This window comes from Microtus pennsylvanicus, chromosome 11 (assembly GCF_037038515.1).
Source record: "Microtus pennsylvanicus isolate mMicPen1 chromosome 11, mMicPen1.hap1, whole genome shotgun sequence".
Classification (NCBI taxonomy): Eukaryota; Metazoa; Chordata; class Mammalia; order Rodentia; family Cricetidae; genus Microtus; species Microtus pennsylvanicus.
In genome coordinates this window covers 34893515-34921044 of record NC_134589.1, presented here as the reverse complement: position 1 = coordinate 34921044, position 27530 = coordinate 34893515, and the positions used below count along the sequence as shown (strand labels likewise).

The 27530-nt window shown below is 39.2% G+C and overlaps 1 protein-coding gene across 2 annotated transcripts in view; it reads right to left on the bottom strand.

Annotated features, from left to right (window-relative positions):
* Positions 1-27530, bottom strand: part of Vmp1 (vacuole membrane protein 1) — a 96992-nt gene that overhangs the window by 50063 nt on the left and 19399 nt on the right. For both annotated transcript variants that reach the window (XM_075991217.1, XM_075991218.1), the window contains exons 5-6: positions 26914-27024; positions 10853-11020 (exon numbers count right to left, since the gene is read on the bottom strand). In XM_075991217.1, coding sequence (XP_075847332.1) covers positions 10853-11020; positions 26914-27024 — 279 coding nt within the window. The remainder of the gene's footprint in view (positions 1-10852; positions 11021-26913; positions 27025-27530) is intronic.

The window sequence follows — 27530 nt, the reverse complement described above, 5'->3', positions numbered from 1 at the left end:
CACAATAAAACAAATTATTGTTTCTATATTTCCAAAAGCATTTTGAGATAGGATGTCTACATCTGATACATAAGTCAAAGTTTGAGAGTCGGAGTCATAGCCATATTTCTGACTTGTAAACAAGGTAAGATAATAAATAAATAGATTTCAGAGACTCTCCTAGGCACATGACAGACTCAAAATAGCATCTCTCCTTAGGTTCTGGTGTTTTTCTTAGAACTTCCTTCACTTTTTAATCCAAATGATGTGATAAGAAGAAAGTTGCTATCACTTGGAAGGCACAGGCAAGAAGATCAGAAGTTGAAATCTATCTCAAAAACAAAACCAAACCCTCCAAACATGAAACAAAACACCAGTATAGCTGTTAGATTAAAATTCTCTAGCATATTTCAGGTAATCTTATCTTTCTTTCTTTCTTTTTTTTTTTTTTTAAAAAAAATAAAACCTTGAAACAAACTGCAGCCAAGAAGTCCCTGAAAACTCAGCATCAGGATGGGTCATTGTTACAACAGGATTTAAAAATGTTTCACTTCCTCACTGTGATTCACATTTCAGTCACTTTGTAGACTGATGTTTTTGAGGAGGTTTTCACTGTTGTTTTTCCTTAATCGGTTCAGGACATAAAGATGAAAACAAGTTTAGCTTTAAGTGGCTTAAATACCAGACAGGCCATAATAGGACAGAGACAGTCTCTGGAGAAACCTTCACCCTGCGCCAGACAGACCTGGTCCTCTGCTCTGAGTCACAGTGAATAAAAGGGCTTGCTAGCTCACAAAACAAACTTAACTCTTTTAGCTTGCTCTGCTTTAAATGCACTGGAAGGATTTTGAAGGGATGGAGAGATGGCTCTGTAGTTAAACGTGCATACAGCTCTTGTAGAGGCCCCAAATTTGGTACCCAGCACCGGCATCAGGGACTTCACAACTGCCTGAATCTCCACCTCCTAGGGACCCATTTGTCCTCTGCAGGCAACTGCACTCACATGTACACACATCCACATATATACATATGATTAAACTATGATTAAAAATAAATTTAAAAAGTCAGGTGTGGTGATGTACTCCTTTATTCCCAGTAACTCATCAGGCAGAGGCAGGCAGATGTGAGTTTAAGGTCTTGTCTAAAAAGAATCATTGAAGGAAATTATCAAATTTAAACATTTTGTGTCATTAGTGTGTAAAAACAGCAGTCTCCAAGTATAAATCCATTATCTACACGTGAAATAAGAACTTTGGAAAAGTTTTACCAAAAGCAATCTACAGATTCAATGCAATGCCCATCAAAATCCCAGCAAGATTCTTCACAGACCTCGAAAGAACGGTACTCAACTTCATTCAGTAAAGCAAAAAACCCAGGATAGCCAAAACAATCCTGTACAATAAAACAACTTCTGGAGGCATCACAATCCCTGACTTCAAACTCTACTACAGAGCTACAGTACTAAAAACAGCCTGGTATTGGTATAAGAACAGACAGGAGGACCAATGGAACCGTATAGAAGACCCGGATATCAATCCACACATCTTCGAACACCTGATTTTTGACAAAGAAGCAAAAAAAAAAAAAAATCAGATGGAAAAAAGAAAGCATATTTAACAAGTAGTGCTGGCATAACTGGATTTCAACATGTAGACAAATGAAAATAGACCCATATCTATCACCATGCACATAACTCAAGTCCAAATAAATCAAAGACCTCAACATAAAGCCAGCCACACTGAGCCTTTTAGAAGAGAAAGTGGGAAGTACCCTTGAACACATTAGCACAGGGAACAACTTCCTAAATATAACCCCAGCATTATATTAAGTTGAGAGAAACAATTAATAAATGGGACCTCCTGAAACTGAAAAGCTTCTGTAAAGCAAAGGACATGGTCAACAAGACAAAACGACACCCTACAGAATGGGAAAAGATCTTCATTAACCCCACATCAGACAGAAGTCTGGTCTCCAAAATATACAAAGAACTCAAGAAATTGGACACCAAAAGATCACATAATCCAATAAAAAATGGAATACAGACCTAAACAGAGAACTCTCAACAGAAGAATCTAAAATGGCTGAAAGACAAGGAAATGTTCAACATCCTTAGTCATCAGAGAAATGCAAATCAAAACAACTCTGAGATTCCATCTTACACCTGTAAGAATGGCCAAGATCAAAAACACTGATGACAACTTATGCTGGAGAGGTTGTGGGGAAAAGAGAACACTTCTGCATTGCTGGTGGGAATGCAAGCTGGTACAATCCCTTTGGACATCAGTGCGGCGATTCCTCAGAAAATTAGGAAACAACCTTCCTCAACACCCAGCAATACCACTTTTGGGTATATATCCAAAGGATGCTCAATTGTGCCCAAAGGACATGTGCTCAACTATGTTCGGAGCAGCTTTGTTTGTCATAGCCAGAACCTGGAAACAACCTAAATGCCCCTCGACTGAAGAATGGATAAGGAAAATGTGGTACATTTACACAATGGAGTACTACATACACAGCAGAAAAAAATAACGACAGCTTGAATTTTGCAGGAAAATGGAGCTAGAAAACACTATTTTGAGTGAGGTAACCCAGACCCAGAAAGACAATTATCACATGTACTCACTCATAGGTGGTTTTTAAACATAAAGCAAAGAAAACCAGCCAACAAACCACAATCCTAGAGAACTTAGACAACAATGAGGACAGTAAGAGAGACATACATAGATTTAATCCACATGGGAAGTATAAAAAGACAAGATCTCCTGAGTAAATTGGGAGCATGGGGACCTTGAGGGAGGATTGAAGGGTGAAGGAGAGAGGCAGGGACGGGAGCAGAGAAAAATACAGAGCTCAATAAAAAATCGATTTAAAAAAAAGGGAAAAAAGAACTTTGAAAAAGAACATGCTTAAGTGCCTCAAAGTAAATCTGAGTTGAAGAAGAGAGGAAGAGAAAGGGGAAGGAGAAAGAAGGTCAAGAGTATGGAGGGAATAAAACAAGAAGTCAATGCTGATCAACTCTGCCGGGCGGTGGTGGTGCATGCCTTTAATCCCAGCACTCGGGAGGCAGAGGCAGGCGGATCTCTGTGAGTTCAAGACCAGCCTGGTCTACAAGAGCTAGTTCCAGGACAGGCTCCAAAACCACAGAGAAACCCTGACTCGAAAAAAAAAAAAGTTGGTCATCTCTGTAGGACAACAGAGAAGCCATTAATTTTTAAAGTGCAAAGGATTAAATATTTATCCTTATTTTCATATATGAACTAATTTTAGGATAACCAAACTGGTTAAGAGAAATCTTTTCTATGAAAGTCTCCACCCTGGAACGGAGGCACCTGCCTGTAGGCCTGTCTAGGAAGAGGCTGGAGAAGGAAGGGTACAGGAATCTGAACACAACCTGGGCAGCAGAGTAAGACAATGATCAGAGGAGAAAAAGGTATTTTAGCCAATAACCAAAGGAAAATCATATACTTGGAACAATACTATTTTTTATTAACCATATTAAATAACAGACATAAATAATTGGTTGCTACCAGTGCTAATGACACAAAGGAGTTACTATCGCACGTTGTGACAGAAATACCAAAGCTATTTCCCATTAAAAACAAAGTATGCCTGGCCATTGTGGAGCACACCAGGCACCGGCTGGTCTAAGTTCCAGGCTAGCCTGGTTTACATAGTGAGTTCCAGACAGCCAGAACTACATAGTGAGATCCTGCTTCAAAACAACAAAACAAAACAAAACAAAACAAAACAACAAAAACAACTCAGTCAGGAGGTGTTTTTTTTTTTTTTTTTTAATCCCACTGTTTGGGAGGCAGAGGCAAGTAGCTCTCTGGAGTTCTAGACAAGTTTGGGCTACAGAGCAAATCCCAGGACAGCCAGGGCAAAAAAGATTTTGCCTTGAAAAGCCAAACCAAACAAATAAACAAACACTCTCATAAACTTGAAGGATCTGAATATATCAACTCACAGGAAACACAGGGAACAGAGGAACAGCCAGTAAATTTGGCACTTGGGAAACTATTTGACAAACACTTTTATTCAATGAACAAGTTTGAAAATAAAACTAGCAGTTAAGAAAATTTAACCAGCCAGGCATGGTGGCATATGAATTTAACCCCAGCACTTGGGAGGCAGGCGGATCTCTGTGAGTTTGAGGCGAGGATGGTTTATAGAGCTAGTTCCTGGATAGCCAGAGCTACACCGAGAAAACCCTGTCTCAAAAAATCAAACCAAACCAAAAAACTACTACTAATCCCTTTTAATAAGTATATTAAACTCCTGTGATCTATTCCTTTAAGCCCTAAGGGTAATATATCCACACATAAAATGTATGGGATTAGCTTGAAGGTAACAGTGGGCCAAGCTAGGTGGACATAAAATATTAGTTTGATAAAAGTACATTAAGTTCATTTCTGTACTTTCTGCACTTTTTGGAAACTTAAATTAGCAACACTGACACCTCAGATAAACCTCATTGGCTATACAACTGCCAATGTACAAAGCTGAACTTTCCCATAATAGAAAGTAGAAGAAAAGTTCATTACAACATTTTAGCTCAGATGCGAACTTCTCTAAGTTCTAATAGTTCTAATGTGGAGTCAAATGTCAACCATTCTGAAGCAATCTTCTGATTCAAACATGTGACCAATTTCCTGAAAGCTGTGAGGAAGTAGCATAAAGAGTTAAATCAGGAGTTGTGTCTGATCTTAGTTGATCACACTGATTCTATATTCTAATACTTCATATTTTCATAATAGAAAAAGAATGGTAATCATGTCACTAGTCAACTATTGTACAAATAAACAGAAAGAATATACTCACCCAGGCAGGTTCTCAAAACATTACGTTAGACACAAAATTAGTTACCTCAAACTAGGCACCGAGGACTCAGGCTTCTTAAAAGTAATTGTATAAGGTTGAGGCTGTAGTTTACTTTGTAAAGCCCCGGGTTTGACCCCCAACATAGGATAAACTGGTAAATGCCTATAATCTAAGCACTTGAGAGACAGACAGACACAGGAGGAACGGACATCAAAGTCATCCTGGGCTATATCATGGGTCCAAGGCTAGTGTGGCACACAGGAGACCTTGTCTCACTAATAACAATTATGATGGTAGTGATGACGATAGTTTTCTAATTCCTTTTTGAAAGATTTATTTATTTTTAAATTGTGTAGCTCTGGCTGACCTGGAACTCACATACAATCACTGGCCTCTTCAGTGCTAGGGTTTTGGGCATGCCCCACCATGCCCAGTTTTTTAAAACTAATTTTTAAAAATTAATATATATACAAAGATGGATATTAGTTTGAAACGGCCTTAAGAATGAAGTTCTGACAATTCTATAGAATGGGCTAAACTTGAAAATATTACAAACTAAGGACAAAGGAGGCACAAACCTATGATTCCCCATTTAAGATATGTATAGCAGGCAAATCCACAGAAACACAAAATAGAGCAGAGGTTCCCAAGGTCAGGAAAGAAGAAGAAATAAGAAAGGGAGGGGAACAGAGAAAAATACATAGCTCAATAAAAACAAAACGAAGAAATTATTTTAATTGGTTCAGAATTTCTTTCAGTTGACAGAAAATGTTTTAGAAATGAATATTGGAGGTGGTTAGATTAAAATTTGTAAATTTGCTTTTATGCCACTGAATTATATGGTTAAAATAGGAAACTTTGTCATGTATATATCCCAAAATGTGAACCATTTTAAGAGATGGTATGCATGTTACCGCTGCTCTGGTAACATAGCAACCTCACTCCCACCTCCTCTCATTGCATTATCCACAGATCTCAAGTGAACTCAGATGAGGGCAGATTCCACCACTACACCATAAAATTCTTCATAGAACCTATCACAGTTTCTGCTTACATAAAAACCTCCAGCCCCAATGGGGTGGTGGTGGCACACACCTTTAATCCCAGCATTCAGAGGCAGAAATAGACAGATCTCTGTGAGTTTAAGGCCAGCCTGGTCTACAAGAGCTAGTTCCAGGACAGGCTCCAAAGCTGTTTTTGAAAACCCTGTCTTGAACACAAAAAACAAACAAACAAACCCTTCAGCCTTTAAATGTTCAGTAACTTATCTGTGGAATTCATGAATGAAATTTAAGAAGGTTTGAACTGGTATAAACACACAAATTATAGGAGTTCAAAAAGATGCTGATAGCAGTGACCATGCTCCTACAAGTGACCTCTCTCACCCATGCTCCTGTATGTAACACTAATAAAACTCCCTCCCTCCCAAAAGGGGATGTGAAAGGGGACCTAGCTGGGGGGGAGGGGGAGAGAAAGATTGATGGGAAAGGGATAATGTTCTTGTACATGGTAAAGATTTGTCACTCATATTAGTTTAATAAAACACAGGCCAGCAGCCAGACAGGAAGTATAAGCAGGGTGACCAGAAATAGAGAATTCTGGGAAGAGTCAGTTACCAGCCAGACGCAGAGGAAGCAAGAGGAGAATGTCTCTCTGTGAAAAGGTACCAAGCCATATGGCCAAACATAGACAAAAATTATGGGTTAAATTGTAAGAGCTAGTTAATAATAAGCCTGAGCTAATAGGTCAAACAGTTTATAATTAATATAAGCTTCTGGATTTCTTTGGGACTGAATGGCAGTGGGACCAGGTGGGACAAAAACTTATGTCTATAGGAGAGGTAATGTGGAGGGGAAAGATGTAATTGAAATATATTAGATAAATGTATGAAAATGTCATGATGAAACCCTACTATGTCTATACACTAATAAATACATTAAAGGAAGAATACTGATGGGGCAGGGTTGTAGCTCAGTGGAAGAGTACTTACCTAGCATGCATGAGGTTCCTGCTTCAAATGCTGCTATATTTTTGACATCTAAAGGCCTATAAGGAGGGGCTGGAGAGATGGCTCATTGGTTAAGAGCATTGCCTGCTCTTCCAAAGGTCCTGAGTTCAATTCCCAGCAACCACATGGTGGCTCACAGCCATCTGTAATGAGGTCTGGTGCCCTCTTCTGGCCTGCAGGCATATACACAGAATATTGTATACATAATACATAAATAAATATTAAAAAAAATAGGCCTATAAGGCAAGGGTTTGGCCCTAGATAGAGACTATTAGGAAGAGGTGGAACCTTGAAGAAGAGATTACTGCTGGAAGGACTTAGATCACTCTAGTCTCTTTTGGTTTGATTCTCATATGCCATGAAGTGAGCAGCATGCTCCCACTTCATATGACCAAGGTGGAAGTGAGGTAATAACTGTAAATGACATAAATGATAATGGCTTTACTGGTACAACATATTCATGATAATGAAGTCTATAGTGATATTTCAATTTGAAAATTAGATTAAAAATATTAGCCGCATATGGCCTCAGCCTTCCTCTCTGTCTTTTTGGCCCTATGAATCCAACCCATCTCTTGCTTTGTTTTATCTGAGATAGGGTTCTAATTCCTAGGAATCGAACATCTTCCTCCTGAAGAGGCCAATTCGGATGCTAAGATTCTGGAATAATAATAGTCACATCTGCAACTGTGTCTAATAATCCTTCCAATATAATGTTATTTATTAGTACCCCCAGCTTTGGTCTCTGATCTTTTATAGAAGGTTGTCAAATATATGTTTTATATATTTTTTCTTTTCTTTTTGGTTTTTCGAGACAGGGTTTCTCTGTGTAGCTTTGGAGCCTGTCCTAGAACTAGCTCTTTTAGACCAGGCTGGCCTTGAACTCACAGAGATTCACCTGCCTCTGCCTCCTGAGTGCTGGAATTAAAGGCGTGTGCCACCACTGTCTGGCACATTTTATATTGGAATTTTGATTCATCCTCCATGGTTATTCTATCATCTAGAGCAGTATGGAATTTTACAACAGGCACTGGATTTTTCTAAATTTCCTGGGGTGTGTCTTCCACAGTGACTAAGAATGGCTGAACCACTTTTGACCCCCCAAGGATTTTTCCAATGGTAACTGGTTGTCTTGTTTGTCTCTTTTTGATCTACATTCATTAATCCAATCTCAGCCTTTGATTTTAAGCAGGACATCATTAAGGCAAGCAAGACATTTCTCAAAAAACAAAAAACAAAAAAAAAAAAAAAAAAAGAAGAAGCTAGCACTCAGGAGGCAGAGGTAGGTGAATCTCTGTGAGTTCGAGGAAAGGCTCCAAAGTTACACAGAGAAACCCTGTGTTGAAAAACCAAAAAATAAAGTGAACACAAACCAACCATAAAATTAGGTAAACCCTCCCACTGTATATTCTAAATTAGGTTTCCATACCTAGGAACTATTGCTATTAGTGTGTGTCACTAATAACGTAAAACTCATTGACATTCATTATATTTACTAAGGCTAAGTAATTATCTCTGCTTTTAATACTTTTCATCAAATAGAGATTCAGTACTTGGGGGTGGAGAGATGGCTCATTATTAAAAGTGCCTGGTGCCAGAGTCCAATTCCCAACACCCATAAGGGGTGGCTTACAACTGTATATAAATCCAGCTCTACATACACTTCTGGCTCTCCCCACACTCTACAGTGACCACACACATACACCCCTAAAAATAAAATGAAGAAACCTTGTCCTCATTAAGCATTAATTAAAAAAAAATTAAGTTAGCACACAAAGTAATGGGTTTCATTGTAGCATTTTTATATGTATTTTTCCCCTCAGGTACCCTCTCTCTTTTTATTATATTTTTAAGATTTATTTATTTAAGTTATGTGTATAAGTGGTTTGCCTACATGTATGACTGTGCACCAAATGTATGCTGGTGCCCACAGAAGTCAAGAGGGCACTGAATCCTCTGGAACTGAAGGATGATTGTGAGAAGCAAGGGCTCTTAATTGCTGAGCCACCTCTCCAATTCCTAATATAGCATTGCCAACCTTGACGGAAGCTTTCTGTTTGGCATCAGTGTTGATCTAGCCACACAAATAACTTTTAAAAGAACAAAATTAAATAGGGGCTGGGCAGTGGTGGCGCACACCTTTAATCCCAGAACTTGTGAGGCAGAGGCAGGCAGATCTCTGTGAGTTGGAGGCCAGCCTCAACCAGGGAGGGCTGTTACACAGAGAAACCCTGTTTTCAGGAAAAGAAAAGAAAAAGAAAAGAAAAAGAACAAGCAAGGAAGAAATGTATAGGTAGTCCCCCCCCCCTCTCTTTTCAAGACAGTTTCTCTGTCTGTTCTTGAACTAGCTCTTGTAGACCAGTCTGGCCTTGAACTCACAGAGATTCCTCTGCCTCCTGAGTGCTGGGATTAAAGGTACGCACCACCACTGACTGCCTAGCTGGTAAACTCTTTTCTAGCACGTTCCAAATGCCTTCTGTTATTCTAATAATAATTTTCATAATAATCTCCTCAAATCTATAAAACATACAACTAGCATAATGAATCTGTATCTAGTGTTTATAAAAGAGCAACAGGAAACACGACAGCTCTTCCTGCCTTTCACAATCAACAGACTTAACAAAGAGCATTTCCTTTAGAGTTCCTTCAAAGCACAACATGATTGCTGGGCTGAGGATGCAGTTTAGTGGAAGAACACTTGCTTTTAGCAAGTGCCAGGCTCAGTGTTCGATCTGTAGAACTACCAGTGGGAAAAGGCACCAACATGTGACTTTTAAAACTATCTCTTCTACAGCTGGACAAAAGGTTTAGTGGTTAAGAGCATGTACTTCTTTCCTAGAGGATCTGGGTTCAATTCCCAGAACCTACATGGTGACTCACAACTTCAGTTCTGGGGTTCTAATGCTCTCGTTTAAACTCCACTGGTACCAGGTACACAAATGGTTATACATCATACATGCAGGAAAAATACTTATACACATAAACATATACATACACCCCAGAACCAAAAAACTTGTTTCTAAGTTATGGTGCCAACTCCTGCTTTAATGAATTAGAAATTTAATTTATTTCTTTTGTTTGTTTGTTTGTTTTCTTGAGACAGGGTTTCTCTGTGAGAGCCCTAGCTGTCCTGGAACCAGCCTTGTAGACCAGGCTGGCCTCAAACTCAGAGACCCACTTGCCTGTGCCACCCAAGTTCTGAGATTAAAAGTAAAATTAAGAATTTTTAAAAACTTTATTTGTGCGCTTATGTATGCACACCCATATGCTCATGCGTACACGCTTGTGTGTCCGTGCAAACGGATGCCATGGTATGGGCGTGGAGGTCAGAGGCAGAGGACAATGTTTGGCAGTGGCTCTCTCCTTCTACCACAGAGGTTCCGGGACTAAACTCAAGACATTAGGCTGGGCAGCAAACACCTTTGCCCAGTGAACAACCCACTGACTCCTGAGGTAACATCTGTATCTGATCTTTCCTACATGCTTTTATTTCCTAAGAACCTTTGAGGAAAAGAAAAGTTAAGGGAATATAAACATAATGAACTAAAGAGTTTAAATTATGCATGCACTAAAAGGAAATTTAAGTAAAACATCAAGAGAATGATTAGGAAAACTGAAAAATAGGATTATTACAGAACTATGTAGTCTGAAATCAATACAGCAAGGAAGCTTAGTTTATACAGAGAATGGTGGATATTTTCACTAACAATGTTGAAAATGAAATAAATTCTTTAAGAACAAACACCGTGTTTATTTAATTTATTTGTGAAATACATGACTACTTTTTTTTTTTTTTTTTTGTTTCTGCAATCTAGTTTGACTGGGAACTTACAATCTTTCTGCTTAAGCTTCCAAAGTACCAAGATTACAGGCACGGGACACCATGTGCAGCCTTGAAACTACTTAAGGAGTCTTTTGCCTTGAAAGTATGCAGTAAGTGGCCTAACAAATTCTTCACTGACTAGGCACATGTTCTTAAAAGGTTTGACATAGCATCAAGATGGCGAGATTAGTTTTAGTCAAATATGAAAACGCAGATCTTACCCACATGCAGGCCTCAATTCTAACTTTTGAGATGATACTCCATAAAGAAACAGTTCCTTCAGTGCCTTCTTCATCTGGACAGATAATCTGGTCAGGATAGGGTGGCTCAGGGAAATTAACTGAATTGCATTCATAAGCAGCTAATGTAACTGAAGCGATATGTGGGCCCTAGAAAATAAATATAAGAAACCTTTGATGAGAAATACTAATGAAAAAGGAATTTTGATGCATGCTATTTCAACATCACATTAATCACTATGAAATACAAGGAAAACAGTGCTTTCAGAGAACAAGATTCTGCATAAACACACATTCTAAGATGCAGTTAGTAATTGGGTAAAAGAATCTCTCCCAACCCAGCTCTAGGCAACCTATCTAATTTTTCACTTGATTTATATATTATTTATCGAGAATTACTTGTCAGAAGGTAATCCTTGTAATAAAACTTTTCTTTTACACACAATTTGAGAATACCTACCCTTTCCAGTCAGTTCCTAAAAAAGATGAAATATGTAACCACTTATCAATAAGTTGTACTTTTATTAAAAGAATTTTCCTACAGCAACTTTTGTGACATTCTGCTTTTATTTTGAAGTATTACAAATTATTAAACATAAATTATACTATATTTATATTTAGATATAGGTGAATCCTAACTGCACATGATGAGTCATCTGCATGAAAAGCAACTGTAGAGGGCTGGAGAGACGGCTCAGGAGCTGAGAGTGGACACTGACCACTCCTGCAGACGACCTGACTTCGGCTCCTGTGCTCACAAACGCCTCTAACTCCAGCTCCGGTGGATCTGATGCCCTCTCCAGTCTTCGGTAGGTACTTGCATGCCTATGTGCATGTGCACGTGAGCACACACATGCACATACACACAATTACAAATAAAATAATTTAGAAAATCAACTGCAGGATTGGTAAAAATAGGGGGCTGATGAGATAGCTCATGAATGTCCTTGTTGTGCAGACCCAACTAAGTCCTCTGACTTGGTCTTTGTCTCTCTCTTCCTTCCTCCCTCTCTCACATACACATTAATAATAAATAAAATAAATACAAGAATTGGCAAAACTGTAAATTCCCACATGCCCTAAGCATAGACTAGTGGTTGTCTGTTAGTATATAATATATAGTAGCCATTATCTGTTAAAAGAAAAATACTTTTATTGAACAGGATTATATACACATGACATTTTGTTACTGACCATATTGTGTGACTATTTCTGAATGTGACGGTTTCTAGCAAAGATTTTTCCACTGACTTTTCATAAGTGATTCAGACCTAAAAAAGGTAATCATTATGTATTAAAGCCCTTTAAGGTCAGAGAATAAATGAATTTGTGGTTTAAAAAGTCAGCTATATAAGATGTACTGACGAAAATGAAGCATTTCAGGGGCTGACAAAATGGTTCAGAGGATAAATTCTGCTGTCTTGCGTTCCGCTGGCAGAATCTACACGCTAGAAGGAAAGTGACACCTACTAGTTGTCTGCGGTTTCCAAGTGCACACGGATACGTGCGCTTGTAAACAAACTCAAGTTCTTAAGAAAAAATAAGTTATCACAGAAGTCCTACTTATTACAAAGATAACAAATTATTTACTTATTTAAGAATTACTCATTTATATATATATATACACGAGTATACTGCCTGCATGCACCGGTATGTGTTTGGTGTATGAGAAGGCCAGAAGAGGGAGATGGATCCCTTGGAACTGAGGTTAAGGATGGTCATGAGGTACCATGTGGTGCTGTCAAACACATCTGGGTCCTCTGCAAAAGTAGCAAGTGCTGCTATCCGCTAAGTCATTCTCCAGCCCCCAAGATTTATTTCTTTTACTTTTAATTATTCGTACTTATGTGTGAGTATCAGCACATGAATGCAGGTGCCCAGAGAGGCCAGAGGCATGGGATTGTGTGCGTGGAACCAAACTCTGGAAGCACAGGAAACACTCTCAAATACCTCTCCAACCACTCCTTCCATGTTTACTTACTTGTTTGTTTTTTTATACATTGGTTTTTAAGAAAGATGTTTAAAAATCTACTTGACCTTTTTACTTTTTAGTCTTTGCTTCCTATTTTTTTCTTGGATTGTAATTCTTGGAAATTCTTATATAACAATATTCAAAATTTAAAATGTTGATGGTTTTAAAAACAAAAGTTTTTTTTGTTTGGTTTTTCTGAAGACAGTGTATCTCACTATGTAGCCCTGGCTAACCTCAAAATCACAGATACACTTACCTGCCTCTGCCTCCCAAGTGCTGGGATTAAAGGCCTGTGCCACCACCCATGGCTAAAAAAGAATATTTTTATTTTGCCCTTTTCTTTTAAAGATTTATTTATTCTTTGGCAATTTCAGATATGAATACAATATTTAGATTATATCAACATCCCAAAAGTCCTCTTAGGTACCCTCAACTAGGTTTTTAAAAATCATGCTTAACCATGAAAACAAAAACTTGGGTTTTTGTTTCTTTTTTAAAAAAAACATTATATGTAGAAAATAGATTCTACAGTCGGAAGAAAAAGGATTATTTTCTAATCCTATCAAAAAGAAAACAAACATAACAAAATTCTGAATTAAAAGTTTAGATAGTCTTAACTCCAGAGTAACAACACAATGACATCTAGCAAATCCACTATAAAAACAGTAACTACAATCAGGCATAGCGCTTGCACCCTGAATTCTAGGGCAGCCCAGGATACATAGTGAGATCTAGTTTCAGAAACAGATTTTTTTGTTTTTGTTTTTTTGAGACAGGGTTTCTCTGTGTAGTCCTGGCTGTACTGGAACTGACTCTGTAGACCAGGCTGGCCTTGAGCTCACAGAGATCTGCCTGCCTCAGCCTCCTGAGTACTGGGATTAAAGGCATGTGCGACCATTGCCCAGTCAAAAACAACACTTATAACATGAGAAATCATGAGAAACAGATGATGGCAGTAATTAAAAAGGAAGAAAATGCAAGAGGTGACTGTTCTTTTTCCTTTGGCTACAAATACAGCTGGACTTTTTTTTTTTTAAGGGGGTGGTGGGCGAGTGTAAATCAGAAAATAAGGCACCAATGGTTTGGAAGTGGTTCAGCTTCCCAACTCTTGGGAGGCAGACGGATCTTTTTGAGTTTGAGGTCAACCTGGTCTATAAGAGCTAGTTCTAGGACAGGCTCAGAAAACTACAGAGAAACCCTGTCTCAAAAAAGAAAAAAAAAAAAGTAAATTCTCAACAATTTCAGACTTTTCCATAAAGGTGACTGTTCCAGACTGAGGGTATACAAAGTTGCTAAAGGCCTGCCTAGAAGGCACAAGGCTCTGGGCTCCATCTCTACCATGGAGCAGGTGTGGTGACTCACAGGACTGCAATCCAGCACTCAGAAGGTGTAGGACAAAGGACAAGAGGTTTGTTTATTCCCAGTTACCTAGCAAGCTCTGTAACAACTTAGCCAGGCACAGTCTACCTAAGGAGTTTCGGACCAGCTGGGGTCACACAGTGAGACCCTCTTTGTTCATTCATTCAACAGTGGTTCATACTTCCCATAGCCATTCTATTAAGTCATTATTACTCAGCTTAGAGGCAGATGTGGTGGTTTCCGGACAAAATGAAAGCTACAGCTTGGCTAACAACTCCATCCTCTCCTTTGTTCATTTTCACAGGTCTTTTGTAGCCTACACCTCGACATTTTAGGTTAGACGGCTTTTACTGAGAGGAAGCCTTACTCTTCTCAACTTTATACTTAATCGTTGCAAACATAACTAACAGGAATGAAGTTTACAACAAACAAGCAAGAACAAATGTGCTTTGAATACAATTCTTCAGAAAATTACATATATTCAAGTCACTCATGCTCTCTTTATAGAGCTGGGACTGAACTTGGGGTCTCACTCATGCGATGCAGGTGCTCTATTACTTATCCTTCTAGAATCCCTGGACCCCAAACCATCTTTCTTTTTTTTTTTGGATTTCCGAGACAGGGTTTCTCCGTAGCTTTTGGTTTCTGTCCTGGAACTAGCTCTTGTAGACCAGGCTGACCTCGAACTCACAGAGATCCGCCTTCCTCTGCCTCCCGAGTGCTGGGATTAAAGGCGTGCGCCACCACCGCCCGGCTCCCAAACCATCTTTTAAGCATAATTTTTAAAAAGTGCAGCAGACCTTGAGGGAGGGGAAACTGTGGTCTGCATGTAAAATAAATGAAAAAAAAATGTAAAAGTGCAATCCTCATCAACGTATTGCATGAAAGTCATACTTTAGCTATATGAAAAAAATAAGTGAGCCAGGCTAGAAATTATAGCACAAAAAACTAGAATCGAAAACTGAACTAAACCCCTAAACCCTTCCCTTCCCAGGGTTCTTATTTTTTCTGAGACAGGGTTTCTCTGTATTCTTTGTGCTGTCCTGGAACTAGCTCTTGTAGACCAGGCTGGCCTCAAACTCACAGAGATCCACCTGTCTATGCCTCCCGAGTGCTGGGATTAAAGGTGTGCGCCACCACCACCCAGCTCTCCCCATGGTGTTTTATAATAGCAAGAGAAACCCTAACTAAGATACCGACCTTTCATTAATCTATAGGGTAAGTAGAATAAAAATTCAGATGGACACAGGAGATTTGAACAACAAAGATGATATAGCAAGGTCAGTATAGGAAATACTTTTAGGGAAAAGTGGCAAAAAGATTTTAAGGTTTTATTTTGTTTTTACCAAATTCAGCATAATCTTTCTAATCCAACAAGAAAGTTTAGCTATTTGTGACACTGGACATCTGGATTTGCTTCATTTTGAAATTCCATATCTAGTCTCATAAATTATATTTATTACACAATATTTCCCGAAGTTTGATTAATGGAATAATTCTGCTTTGGTCAGGATAATACACATAGCACTTGCTCAAGCAAGTCCCTTGGGGTGAGAATACACCAAACTTAGATAGGAAGGTAGGATTTCTAACAGGAAATATTTCTTTGTGAAAAAAGGTATTTCAGTCAGGCAGTGATGGCGCATGCCTTTAATCCCTGTGCTTGGTAGGCAGAGGCAGGCAGATCTCTTTGAGTTCAAGGACTTCGAGAATTGTTTCACTGAGGAAACCCTGTCTTAGGTATTTGAAGTTGTTTTTGCAGCTATGGCTTGGGCTGACCTCAAATGACAGATTCTCCCGCCTCGGCCTCTCAACTTCTAAGATTATAGGCATGTGCCACAGACTCAATTCTTTTTACACAAATTTTAAAAAATTATATTCCTACAATTTATATTCTTTCCAGAGTAAAGTACAAAGAAAAAACTTACAACTTAAAACAATTCTGTGGGATCTTTATACTCTGGCTTTAGTAATAGTTAGGTACTATTCTAAATTAAATTCAAAAAAGAAATTTAAGCCTTTATTTTTGTTATTTAGAGACAAGTTTTCATTGTGTAGCCCATATTCACTAGTGAGATTAGGATGGGTTCCACCACATCTTCAAGAATAAAAGCCTAATAATAATAATAATAGTTTAAATTTTTAAAAATTCCATGTATAATGGAGCGGGGCCAGAGGAAACCTGTGCGTGGTGCTTTGCGCCCACCATGTGGTCCTGAGGATGAAACTGAGGTTGTCAGGCTTGGTGGTACAGTACACCTTTACCAGCTGAGACACTGAGATGGCTCAAAAACACTTCTTTACAAGTGATTATTTCTAAGATCACGTCAAACAGAACTACTGTAATCTGGTGGTAAAAAGAAAATTTAAGTTATGCCTTGCTATCTATGAAATATCTATATAAGTCCAGAAAAAGACCTTTTGATGTCACAACACAAATTAAGTTTTTCACAAGGAGGCATGAATATACATACTTCAATAAGTTAAAAATGCTCTAATTATAAAGTTATGAAATAGTATGTGTATTTCTACTTTATTTCAAACAAACTTCCATTTTCTGGGTTTTGAAACTTCTGAGTTCTTTGTATGGACAGCAGAGCAGGTCATAACTTACTACAATCACACCCCTCCTTTGGTGTGGAAGGCCATATTCTTACCAAGTTTCATTAAACAGAATATGTAACCCTGGAAACCGCGGAGAGCTGGAGATACCTTTGTGTTTACTTTTAGGGCTGGCTATCTTTTAAAAAATGAAATTTAAAATGGTTATACTAGTTAACTAGGAGCTAATTTAGTCAAGCCTCTTTGTACGATTGTGTGTGTGTGCGTGTGTGTCAAAGTGCTCCTAAGAAGACAAGCTGACAGTCTTACACTCAAGGTGGCTGTCTTAAAACTGATAAAACATTCCTAAAGAGTGGCGTCGCTCCATAACATCTGTGAAGTCAATTATAGCTGAATCTATCATCTACATACAGAAGTTAAGTGAGATCCCAAAGGCAAAATTTCCAATTAGTCTGTCTGGAAAACTCAGGGCAAAGGTAATAAAATTGAGCCCTGTGCTGATTCACTGGGAAAACATGTGTCTGCCTCACTGGTTCACCAAAGAACAAAAGGATGGCGCTGGCCCGGACTCTGCTTCATCAGGGGCATCTGGGAGATAAGTAAGTGCGAGAAGATGATAAATGGTTGTCTGGATGACATGCAGCCTTTTCTTTCTTTTTTGAAGTTCAACTTTTAGGGGCCTTTAGAAGCCCTTTCTACCCAGGAACTCTATTCCCCCAAAGATGAAAATTACTCATTGCTTTTCTCACCACCATCTATTCAGTCAGAAAACAACTTAAAGTTACGATTGTTCTACAGCAAGTGATTCCCGGGTAGAACACAGAACTAATTTCTTTTTTGTTTGTTTGTTTTTTGTTTGAGACAGGGTTTCTCTATAAACCTATCTTGGAACTAGCTCTTGTAGACCAGGCTGGCCTCAAACTCACAGGGATCCATCTGCCTCTGCCTCCCTAGTGCTGGGATTAAAGGCGTGCACCACCACCGCCCAGGCAGAACTGATTTCAAGTAGACACCAAAAACTGACCTGCTCTTTTTTTCTTTTTTAATTTTATTTGTTTGGGTATTTTGTCTGCATGCATGCTTGTGCCCAGAGAGGTCAGAAGAGGGTTTCAGCTCTTGTGGGACTGGGATTACAGGGGATTGAGAGCTAGCTGCCATGTGGGTGCTGAGCCTCTGGAAGAATAACAGTTAGTGCTTTTAACCACTGAGTCATCTCTCCAGTCCCCAGACCCATTCTGATTCTTTTGGTCAAGTTTTAAACCAGATCCCAGGTCTCTATAAAATCAGTATGGTATCTCTAAACACAACGACCTAGGCATTAGTTAATGTGAGTGCCAGGTCTTTATATATGTTAGTAATTTAACAAGGTATAATTAGAATTCTGTCTTATCTTCCTAATATAACAAAATGTTTAAAAAATGTAACAATGGCTGTGCTACCTAGGACAACAATATATAATTATATTTTAAAAGTCTAAGTACATAGTTGCTAGCTAAAACAAAAGAAGTGTACACTATATTATTAGCTCATACACCTTTTGGAAGGCATTTGATTGTAACGGATTAGTACATATAAAGGCAGACTTCATGTAACACAGTCAGAGGTAAATACTGAGACCCTTTCTCAAAACAAATAAACAAACAAACAGGCAAAAAACAAAAGAAAGCAACAACAAAAACTTAACTGTTTTGTTTCTCTTGTTGAGGTGCTGGGGTTTGAGCTCAGGCCCTCTAGCATACTAGCGACATGCTACGACATGCTAGCAATATACTCTGTTGCTGAGCTTCATCCCTCTTCTCAGCAAGTTTTGATCATAAGTTGGCTTAAGTATTCAGAATAAATGAACTACATGTTTATGTAGAGCTATTAAAAAAAGTCAGTGCAAGCTGTTTAATAACCTACTCTTTTAAGTACACAGTTATAAATAATGGCTTAAGAGTGGGAAGCTATCCAGTCTGCACAAACCCCTATGTTTTCCGCCTTTGATGTGGTGATGCTATGAGAATACATGAGTCATTCCTCGGAGAAAGACAGGGAGAAGAGCTATCATGCCCTCGTTCATCAAACAAAGGAAAATAGCTTTTTTTTTTTTTTTCCTAAAAAGGGGCTGCTGATCTTCCAGGAAGAGTTCTGACTCAGAGTGTTCATGACCAGTCACCATACCTATAGAAGTCAATATTAAGTGACCCCAGAATCCAATGTGGGAGAATTTCTTCCTTATCTGTATTGAAGAATAAGCAGGTGACCAAGCTCTACAGTAATCACCGGAAGCAAAAATGAAAGTGAAGAAGAGAGCTAACGGTTTAGTTTTGAGAATTACCTGTCAGGGTATTAACAAAAGAGCATTCACTAAATTAAACTACGTCCCCACTTGGTTTTATTCCATATCAGTGATTTTTCCCAAATACTGATTTTTAGCAATAAGGAATCAAGAGTCACAGGACCGTGGTGACACATGCCTTTAATTCCTGCACTCGGGAGGCTGAGACAGGCGGATCTTTGTGAGTTCGAGGCCAGCCTGATCTATAAGAGCTAGTTCCAGGACAGGCTCTGAAGCTACAGACAAACCCTGTTTTGAACACTCCACCCACCCAAAAGGCATTAAGAGTCAAAAGGCTCCAGACACATATGTACCTAAGGAAACACAGCTTTAAAGGAGCCAAGTTACTGAAGGAAATACAGAGCCATCCACAGCGATGTCTATACAAGAGAAAACAACAGGCCAGACTTTTAGTAGTTTAGAAATTGTACTAAAAGGTACAGTTTCTGGCCCATTTTAAAATAAAACTGCCCAAACTTAAACATAAACAGGTGTCTAGTAGCAAATCTTTCACATCTTTTTAAATTTAATTTCTACCAGAGTTACAGGTTTTTGTTGAAATGATGATATTAAGACTATGTCTCTTAAGTAGGCCTTTTCAAAGGATAGCATCTAATGATTATGATTTTTAATAAAAGTTGGGTCAATTTTATAATATACCCCATCCTTCCACACTGCGTTTAGAAGGGAGAATGCTAATGCTTCAGGCACATAGAATTTTTCCTACTTTGATCCCCAAATGTTAAAAAAGGCCAGGAGTGAACTGTGTTAAAGAGCACTGTCTGTAAAGCTAGCGTCCCTTCAGGCAAGGATCCAGTGTGCAGAACTGGGCTGCGTAAAGTCTTTCTGCAGGAAACTGTGCCACCTAGTGTCAAAAACTGTCCATACATCACACAAGATGAGATTAAGTTTTAGCCAATGGAATTATTTCTTTTTGCTGTTGCTGGGATAGGGGCTCATGTAGGTTAGTGGACACTAGAACTCCTCATGTAGCTGAGGGGCCTCCAATGTGCTGAGATTATAGGCATGTGCTACCATACTCAGTTTTCTTATTTAAATATAAGACTTTATAAATCCTTAACAGCACACAAGAGACTATATAATCACCTTCTTGTCTGATAATTTAATTAATATAATTTACCTATATATGAAGGAGTGTGTTTGAGATACATTAGCTTAAAAGAGTGGCTGGACTGGACAAAAGAAATTCTAAGGAAATAAGTCAGATTACTGGAACTTAAACTACTTCCCACATGTGAGCTCTTAGAATTTGAAAGTTCACAGGAGTCTGTTCTTGGTTGGGCACTTCTCTCTGAATTTTCTATTTTTCTCTGATGGAGGAAGGTCATTGGTTAAATAAAAAGAAACTGCTTGGCTCTCATTGGTTAGGAGATAGGTGGGAGGAGTAAACAGAACAGAACACTGGGAGGAAGAGGAAGTGAGGTCAGACTCGACAGCTCTCCTCTCCGGAGCAGACACCTCAGAGAGATGCCATGCTCCCCGCTCCAGGGAAGATGCACGCTATGAAGCTCCGACCCAGGATGGACTTAGGCTAGAATCTTCCCGGTAAGACCGGTGCTATACAGATGATAAGAAATGGGCTAGTCCAGGTGCGAGAGTTAGCCTAGAAGAGGCTAGGTAGAAATGAGCCAAGCAGTGTTTAAAAGAATACAGTGTCCGTGTAATTATTTCAGGTAAAGCTAGCCGTGCAGGCGGCTGGGGTGTTGGGGACGCAGCCCCGTTGCCGCTAATACTACTACATTTCTCCCCCTTGCCAGGACAGGGTTTCTCTGTATAGTCTTGGCTGGCCTTGAACTCAGTGACTTGTTCACCTCTGCCTCCAAGGTGCCAGGATTAAAGGCATGCACCATTACTCAGCATGCATTTGTTTTTATTTTTAGAGACAAAGATTCATTAAGAGGCCACGGCTGTTAAAAATAGCTAAGGGCGGGCTGGAGAGGTGGCTCAGAGGTTAAGAGCATTGCCTGCTCTTCCTAAGGTCCTGAGTTCAATTCCCAGCAACCACATGGTGGCTCACAACCATCTGTAATAAGGTCTGGTGCCCTCTTCTGGCCTTCAGGCATACATGCAGAAAGAATATTGTATAATAATTAATTAATTAATTAATAAAAAAACCCAAAACCAAACAAACAAAAAAGCTAGGGGCTGGGAGCTGGAGAGATGGCTCAGTGGTTAAGAACACTGGCTGCTCTTCCAGAGGACCCAGGTTCAATTCCTGGTACCCACATGGCAACTCACAATTGTTTGTAACTCCAGTTCCAGGGATCTGATGCCCTTACACAAACATGAAGGCAAAACACCAATGCACATAAAATAAAATACGTATTTAAAAAAAAGAATAGGTCAGGGTGGACTATGGATGTAGTTAGTAGTAGGTCATTTGTAGTAGTAGATCATTTCAAGGCCATTGGTTTGATCCCTAGTACTTCGAAGGGAAAAGAACTGCTAAAGCAAAAAAATTGAAAATGATTGCCTGCTTTAAAAAATAAATTGAGAAGCGAGAGATTGCTTAGTGTTGGCAAAAGCACCTGCTGCACAAGCCTGAAAACTTGAGTTTAGTTCACTGAATCCGTGTAAAAAGCCAAAGACAGCGGTGAGCACCCTGGTGAATGGAAGGTGAAGGTGGAGAAAGAAGAATTTGCAGCAAAGCCACAGAAACAACAAAACCCAGCATCATAGCCAGCTGTGGTGGCGCACGCCTTTAGTCCCAGTACTTGGGAAGCAGAGGCAGATAGATGGATCTCTGTGAGTTCGAGGCCAGCCTGGTCTACAAAGTGAGTTCCAGGACAGTCAGAGCTAAACAGAGAAATTCTGTCTCAAAAAACCAAAAGCAAACCAAACCAAATTAGAACAAGAGTAATAATAAAAAACAAAAAACAAAACAAAACAAAACAAAAACCCTGCCCCAAAATAAGGTGAAATGAGAGAAGTGACTGCTGAAAAGTTGCCCTCTGACCTTTCCACACGCACTGTGTGACATGCAAAACCCTCAGCGGTCTCCAGTATTTCTCCTTTTCTTATACTCTCCCTTTAAAAATCAAAAGCCAAAACGCTGCAGCATAGTGATATTAATTAACATAGCTGCAATAATTTTTCATGTACTAGATATCATGCTGGAAAAGAAACATGTTGTGTCATCGTATGAGACAAGTACCATCCCTATTGGAGTAGACGTTCCGACGCAGCTATTTGCCTGTGTTTCTCATAATCAGAACTTCTGTATACTCTTTACTATTAATGGGTGGAAATCCAGATGATGTGGTATACACCTATAATCCCAGTATTTGGGAAGCTGTGATAGGAAGGTGAGTTGTGAGTTCAAGAGCAGCCCAGGATATATATATATATATACACACACACACACACACACACATATATATACACACACACATATATATACACACACATATATATATACACATATATATGTATATATATATATATTTGTGGGAACTAATTCATATGTATAAATATACAAGTCAATAGGATAAAGGCTAGCTGATAATTACTATGTTGAGGACTGTGGAAAACTACTAGGAAAAATTAACATTTTTAACTCTCATGCATTCACTGACCCTTTAAAAAGCTGTTTAGATTTATTCTGTATGTATTCGTGTCTTGCTTGCACGCATGTCTATAACATGTGCTTGCCCAGTAGTCAGGCCAGAAGAGGCACTGGATTCCCTGGAATTAGCCTTACACACAGCCCCATCCACTGGTCTTATGTAAGCAAAATGTATAGACACGAATATAGAAAAATAACAAATCATGTCTCCAAGCAAAGAGATTCACTTGATGGCTTGGGCTTTGGGTAAGGTTGTTCTATTGGCAAATATACAATACATGACTGTGTTAGGGACGCCACCTAATGGCGACAATATCGATGCACTCAGACAAAAAAATTCTAGAAGAATAGTTTTCTTCTCTTTTTAAAAAGATCTTAAGATTTATTTTATTTTACATGGATAGGTGTTTTTTTATGTGTATGAGAGACTGACGCCTGTGGAAGCCAGCAGAGGGCATTCTACTCCCTGGAACTGGAATTATGGATGGTTGTGAGCCACCATGTAACCTAGGCCCTCTACAAGCGCACAAGTGATCTTAACTGCTGCGCCATTTCCCCAGGCCCCTAGAAGAATGATTTCAAAACACTTATGGACGACAGTCTTTGGAGCACGTGACGATTGTGGGCTTTTCTCATCAGGAAAAGAAAAACAAAACAAAACAAAGCAACAGCTTATCCTCCTAGACACAAAGTACAGTGTTTAGGAAATCACTGGTGATAAAGAGAACGAGCGACCTAACCTAGTGCTCCTACTAAGCACAGAGCCACACTGAGGATATGCATTTGCTTTCCCTTAATGACCCTCTGTTTTGTGACCACTTACATAAACAGCAACAGTGCTTAAAGAATGATGAGGGTTCCAATACGCCCCAATTTCAAGTAAAAATCTTTCAATTAAAATTAAAATAAGGATTGGGAGGCAGAGGCAGTCGGATCTCAGTGAGTTCGAGACCAGCCTGATCTACAAGAGCTAGTTCCAGGACAGGCTCCAAAAAGAAAAAACCCACAGAGAAACCCTGTCTCGAAAAAAACCAATTAAAATAAGGAAATCATTCATTAACTGAAAAATATGACTTTTTAGTCTTTTTTTTTATATTTTTATGGTTTATTTAACTTTATTTTATGTGCATTGGTGTGAAGTGTCAGATCCCCTGGAACTGATCTTCAGACAGTTGTGAGCTGCCATGTGGTTGCTGGGAATTGAACCCGGGTCCTCTGGAAGAGCAGTCAGTGCTCTTAACCACTGAGCCATCTCTCCAGCCCGACTTTTTAGTCTTTTAAGTGACCATTTAGTATAAATTTGATCATAATTAACAAAGTATAACCCCCAAAAGGCGACTTTCACTGTGGAAAACAGTGGATATGAAGTACAAAGCATTTTCATATTACTTTCAAGCCATGACCTTTAGTAGAAGGGATTATGACAAAGAATGAATTTAATCTTTAGTCTTTAAAACTGGATTCTCAATCACTTATTTTACTACAAAGTCTGCACAGAAGGCTACTTTCTTACCACAGTTGCTTGGCCTCTAGACTAAGGGTTTTGTGAGTGTAAGATAGAGGAGTCTACTTCACTAGCACAAAAGATAGGACACAGAACGCCAATGTCATCACTTCTAGGTGAGGGCTAAGTAAAGGCTCATAAAAGAAAGATATGTAATCAGAACCTTCCCAAACACAATTAAATTCCATAGATATAGATAAAATAAAATAAATAGGCCCAGCGTGGTGGTGACTGTCTTTAAGGTGGAGGCAAGATAATTTCTGTGGGTTCAAGGTCAGCCTGGTCTATGCCTGAGTTCCAGGACAGTCAGGGCTACACAGTTAGACCCTATCTCCAAAAACAAAAAGAAACAACCAAACAAAAAAACAAAAACCAACCAAACAACAAATGGAGATTCTTTTTTTTTAAAGATTTACTTATTTATTATGTATACAACATTCTGCCTTAATGTATGCTCGCAAGCCAGAGGAGGGTGCTAGATCTCAGTACAGATGGTTGTGAGCCACCATGTTGAACTCAGGACCTCTGGAAGAGCAGCCAGTGCTCTTAACCTCTGAGCCATCTCTCCAGCCTTCTTTTGTATTTTTGAGACAGGTTTCTCTGGAGCCTGTCCTGGAACTCACTCTCTAGTTCAGGCTGGCCTCAAACTCACAGAGATCCGCCTGCCTCTGCCTCCTTAGTGCTGAGATTAAAGGCAGGCGTCACCACTGCCTGGCTCAAATGAAGATTTTTAAGGATTTTTAGAAGGTTCAGAGGACCCTGTGATCACAGACAAGCACTAAAGAAACTAGGAATGTTAAACTTGCAGACAAAGATTACAACCTGTCTGGTGACCTTTGCACTGTGTGGCCCAGGCCACACCAGATCCTCCCCCAGACCCTTATCATAAGATTGTTTTCCCCAATCAATCTATAGCACCTATCTTTATGGAAGATGTCACATGTACTTTACATAGTTTCAACATGGGATTGAAATAATTATCACCAGGAATATTATTTCAACAAATTGTGCTGTGCTTAAATATGCCTAAAAGAAGTTTGAATGAACACCAGCTACTAAATTGTGTTAAACAAAACTCATGTGGATGGACACTGTTGGCCATGGTGGTCACAGAGACCCCCTGCAATTAAGGATAAAAGTCTGTTACAACTCAGAAAGAAAACAGCAAATTAAAAAATCTTCCCAGCAGTGGTTGAGTTCCACGATAGCCAAGGCTACAAAAGACACCTTGTCTTGAAAAACCAACCACCCAACCACCAAACTTGATAAAACGAGGGGCTGGGGAGATGGCTCAGTGGTTAAGAGCAAGTGCTGCTCATGCAGAGGACCCAGGTTCAGTTCTTAACATCCACACAATAGCTCACAATCATGTGTAACTCAGTTCCTCCACAGGCACCAGCCATACACACGCAGCCAAAACACTAATATACATTAAAAATTAAAGCTGAGGAAATTCTAACCACATTCTAAAACTGGCACACTGATCAAGGGTAGAAGTGCTGAAAACAAAGATTTTACTTTTCCTTTACATTAATTCTGCATTAAACTTCATGTTTTTTTTTTTTTTTTAAATCCTGGAGGGACAGCCGTGGGTGCTGGGAATCGAACTCTCATATTTTTGGTTGTGAGCCTGGCCTTTAATGGCTGAGCCATCCCTCCAGGCCACTGTTACTTTATTATTATTATTATTATGTGGGTCTGTGTGAATGGGTCTGTGTGCACTATGGCACATGTGTGGAGGCCAGAGAGTAACTTGAGGGAAGAGTCAGTTCTCTCTTTCAACCATCTGGTCTAGGGAAGAACTCAGGTTCTCAGGCTTGAAATGAGCCATCTGGGAGGCTTTGTATGTTTGCATGCTTCTAGATCTTTTCCTAAATATCTAGATCAGAGGTGATGAAACAATAATGCCCTCATATAAAGACATTTTACAATTTATTCATGTTTTTAATACATATATAATAAGAAATAAATTTCCTTGCTTCCAATTTACTTTTTAAATAAAATCTAGGCAGCTGGGCATGGTGGTACACACCTTTAATCCCAGCAGAGGCAGATGAAGGCAGGACTCTGAGTTTGAGGCCAGCCTGGTCTACAGAGTGAGTTCCAGGGCTACACAGAAAAACAAAGAAATAAAGAAATGGGTATGTCTTTGGAGGGTGTGTGTGCATGAGTGTTATGGTGCCCATGCAGAGATCAGAGGAAAAAGTCAGGTATTGATCCTCAAATTTCACTTTGTTTGAGACAAAGTCTATTATTTTCTGATACACAGTAGCTGGCCCATGAACTTCTGGGAATTCTCCTGCCTCTATCCTTATTGCCCCATAGAAACACTGAGATCACAATACTACCCCATCTAGCTTTTCATGCAGTCTGGGGATTCAAACTCAGGTCTTTACCCACTGACTTATCTCCCCAAATTTATATGAAAACAACAATTATATAGGTGAAATAACTATTACTTCAAAATCTAAAACTGAAAGTTTTCTGGTTGAACTAATTTAAGCAAACAACCATATCTGCTTAACTGTTTCCCTCCTTTTCTCTTTTAATTTTTCATCTCCAAAGGAACCGCAGAGTGTGACAAGCACCTGAATTTCAGGTACTGGTTTTAGGATCACAACACTTACCAAACACTGAAGCAATTAAACAGATTTTAGGACTGTAGCTTCTGAAGAGAAAGCACCAACAAAGACAGAAGAATCTCCTTTGTTCTTGCTCATTGAAAGAAAGTCATTCTTACCAGATAAAGCAGAAAGGTGTGCAATCCTGTTCCAAGCCCAACCGAGGACAGAATCCCCAAGCCTATCCAGTAGGCATACAACAGAAACTGCTTCTCTATCCGCTGCACATACTGGAAAAAAAAGGGACAGGAGATAAACCCGAACACTCTGCCCAGAAACACGCTACAGTAACCACCACCCACTGACCAGTCAGTTCAACAAAGCTTGGAGGAGCTGAAAAACATTAAGACAAAGAATTCCTTGACGAGGTCTCACACTGTTAGTGTACTATAGCAGAGAGGACACAAATCAAAACGCCCCAAACCAAACCAAACCAAAATCCCAACTCATTCAAGCAGAGTAAGCTGACATAAGGGAAAAACAAAAAACAAACTATATATTAAAACTATGTATTAAGGTAATTTTTTTTTGTCACTTCTTGAGACAGGATCTCATATTGTAGTCCAGCCTGGCCTGGTATTTTTTTTTAATTATTTATTATTCGTATCAGTGTTTTGCCTGCATGTATATTCTGTGTGAGGGTATTAGACCCTGGAGTTGTAGACAGTTGTGAGCTGCCACATGGGTGCTGGGAATTGAACCCGGGTCCTCTGGAAGAGCAGTCAGTGCTCTTAAC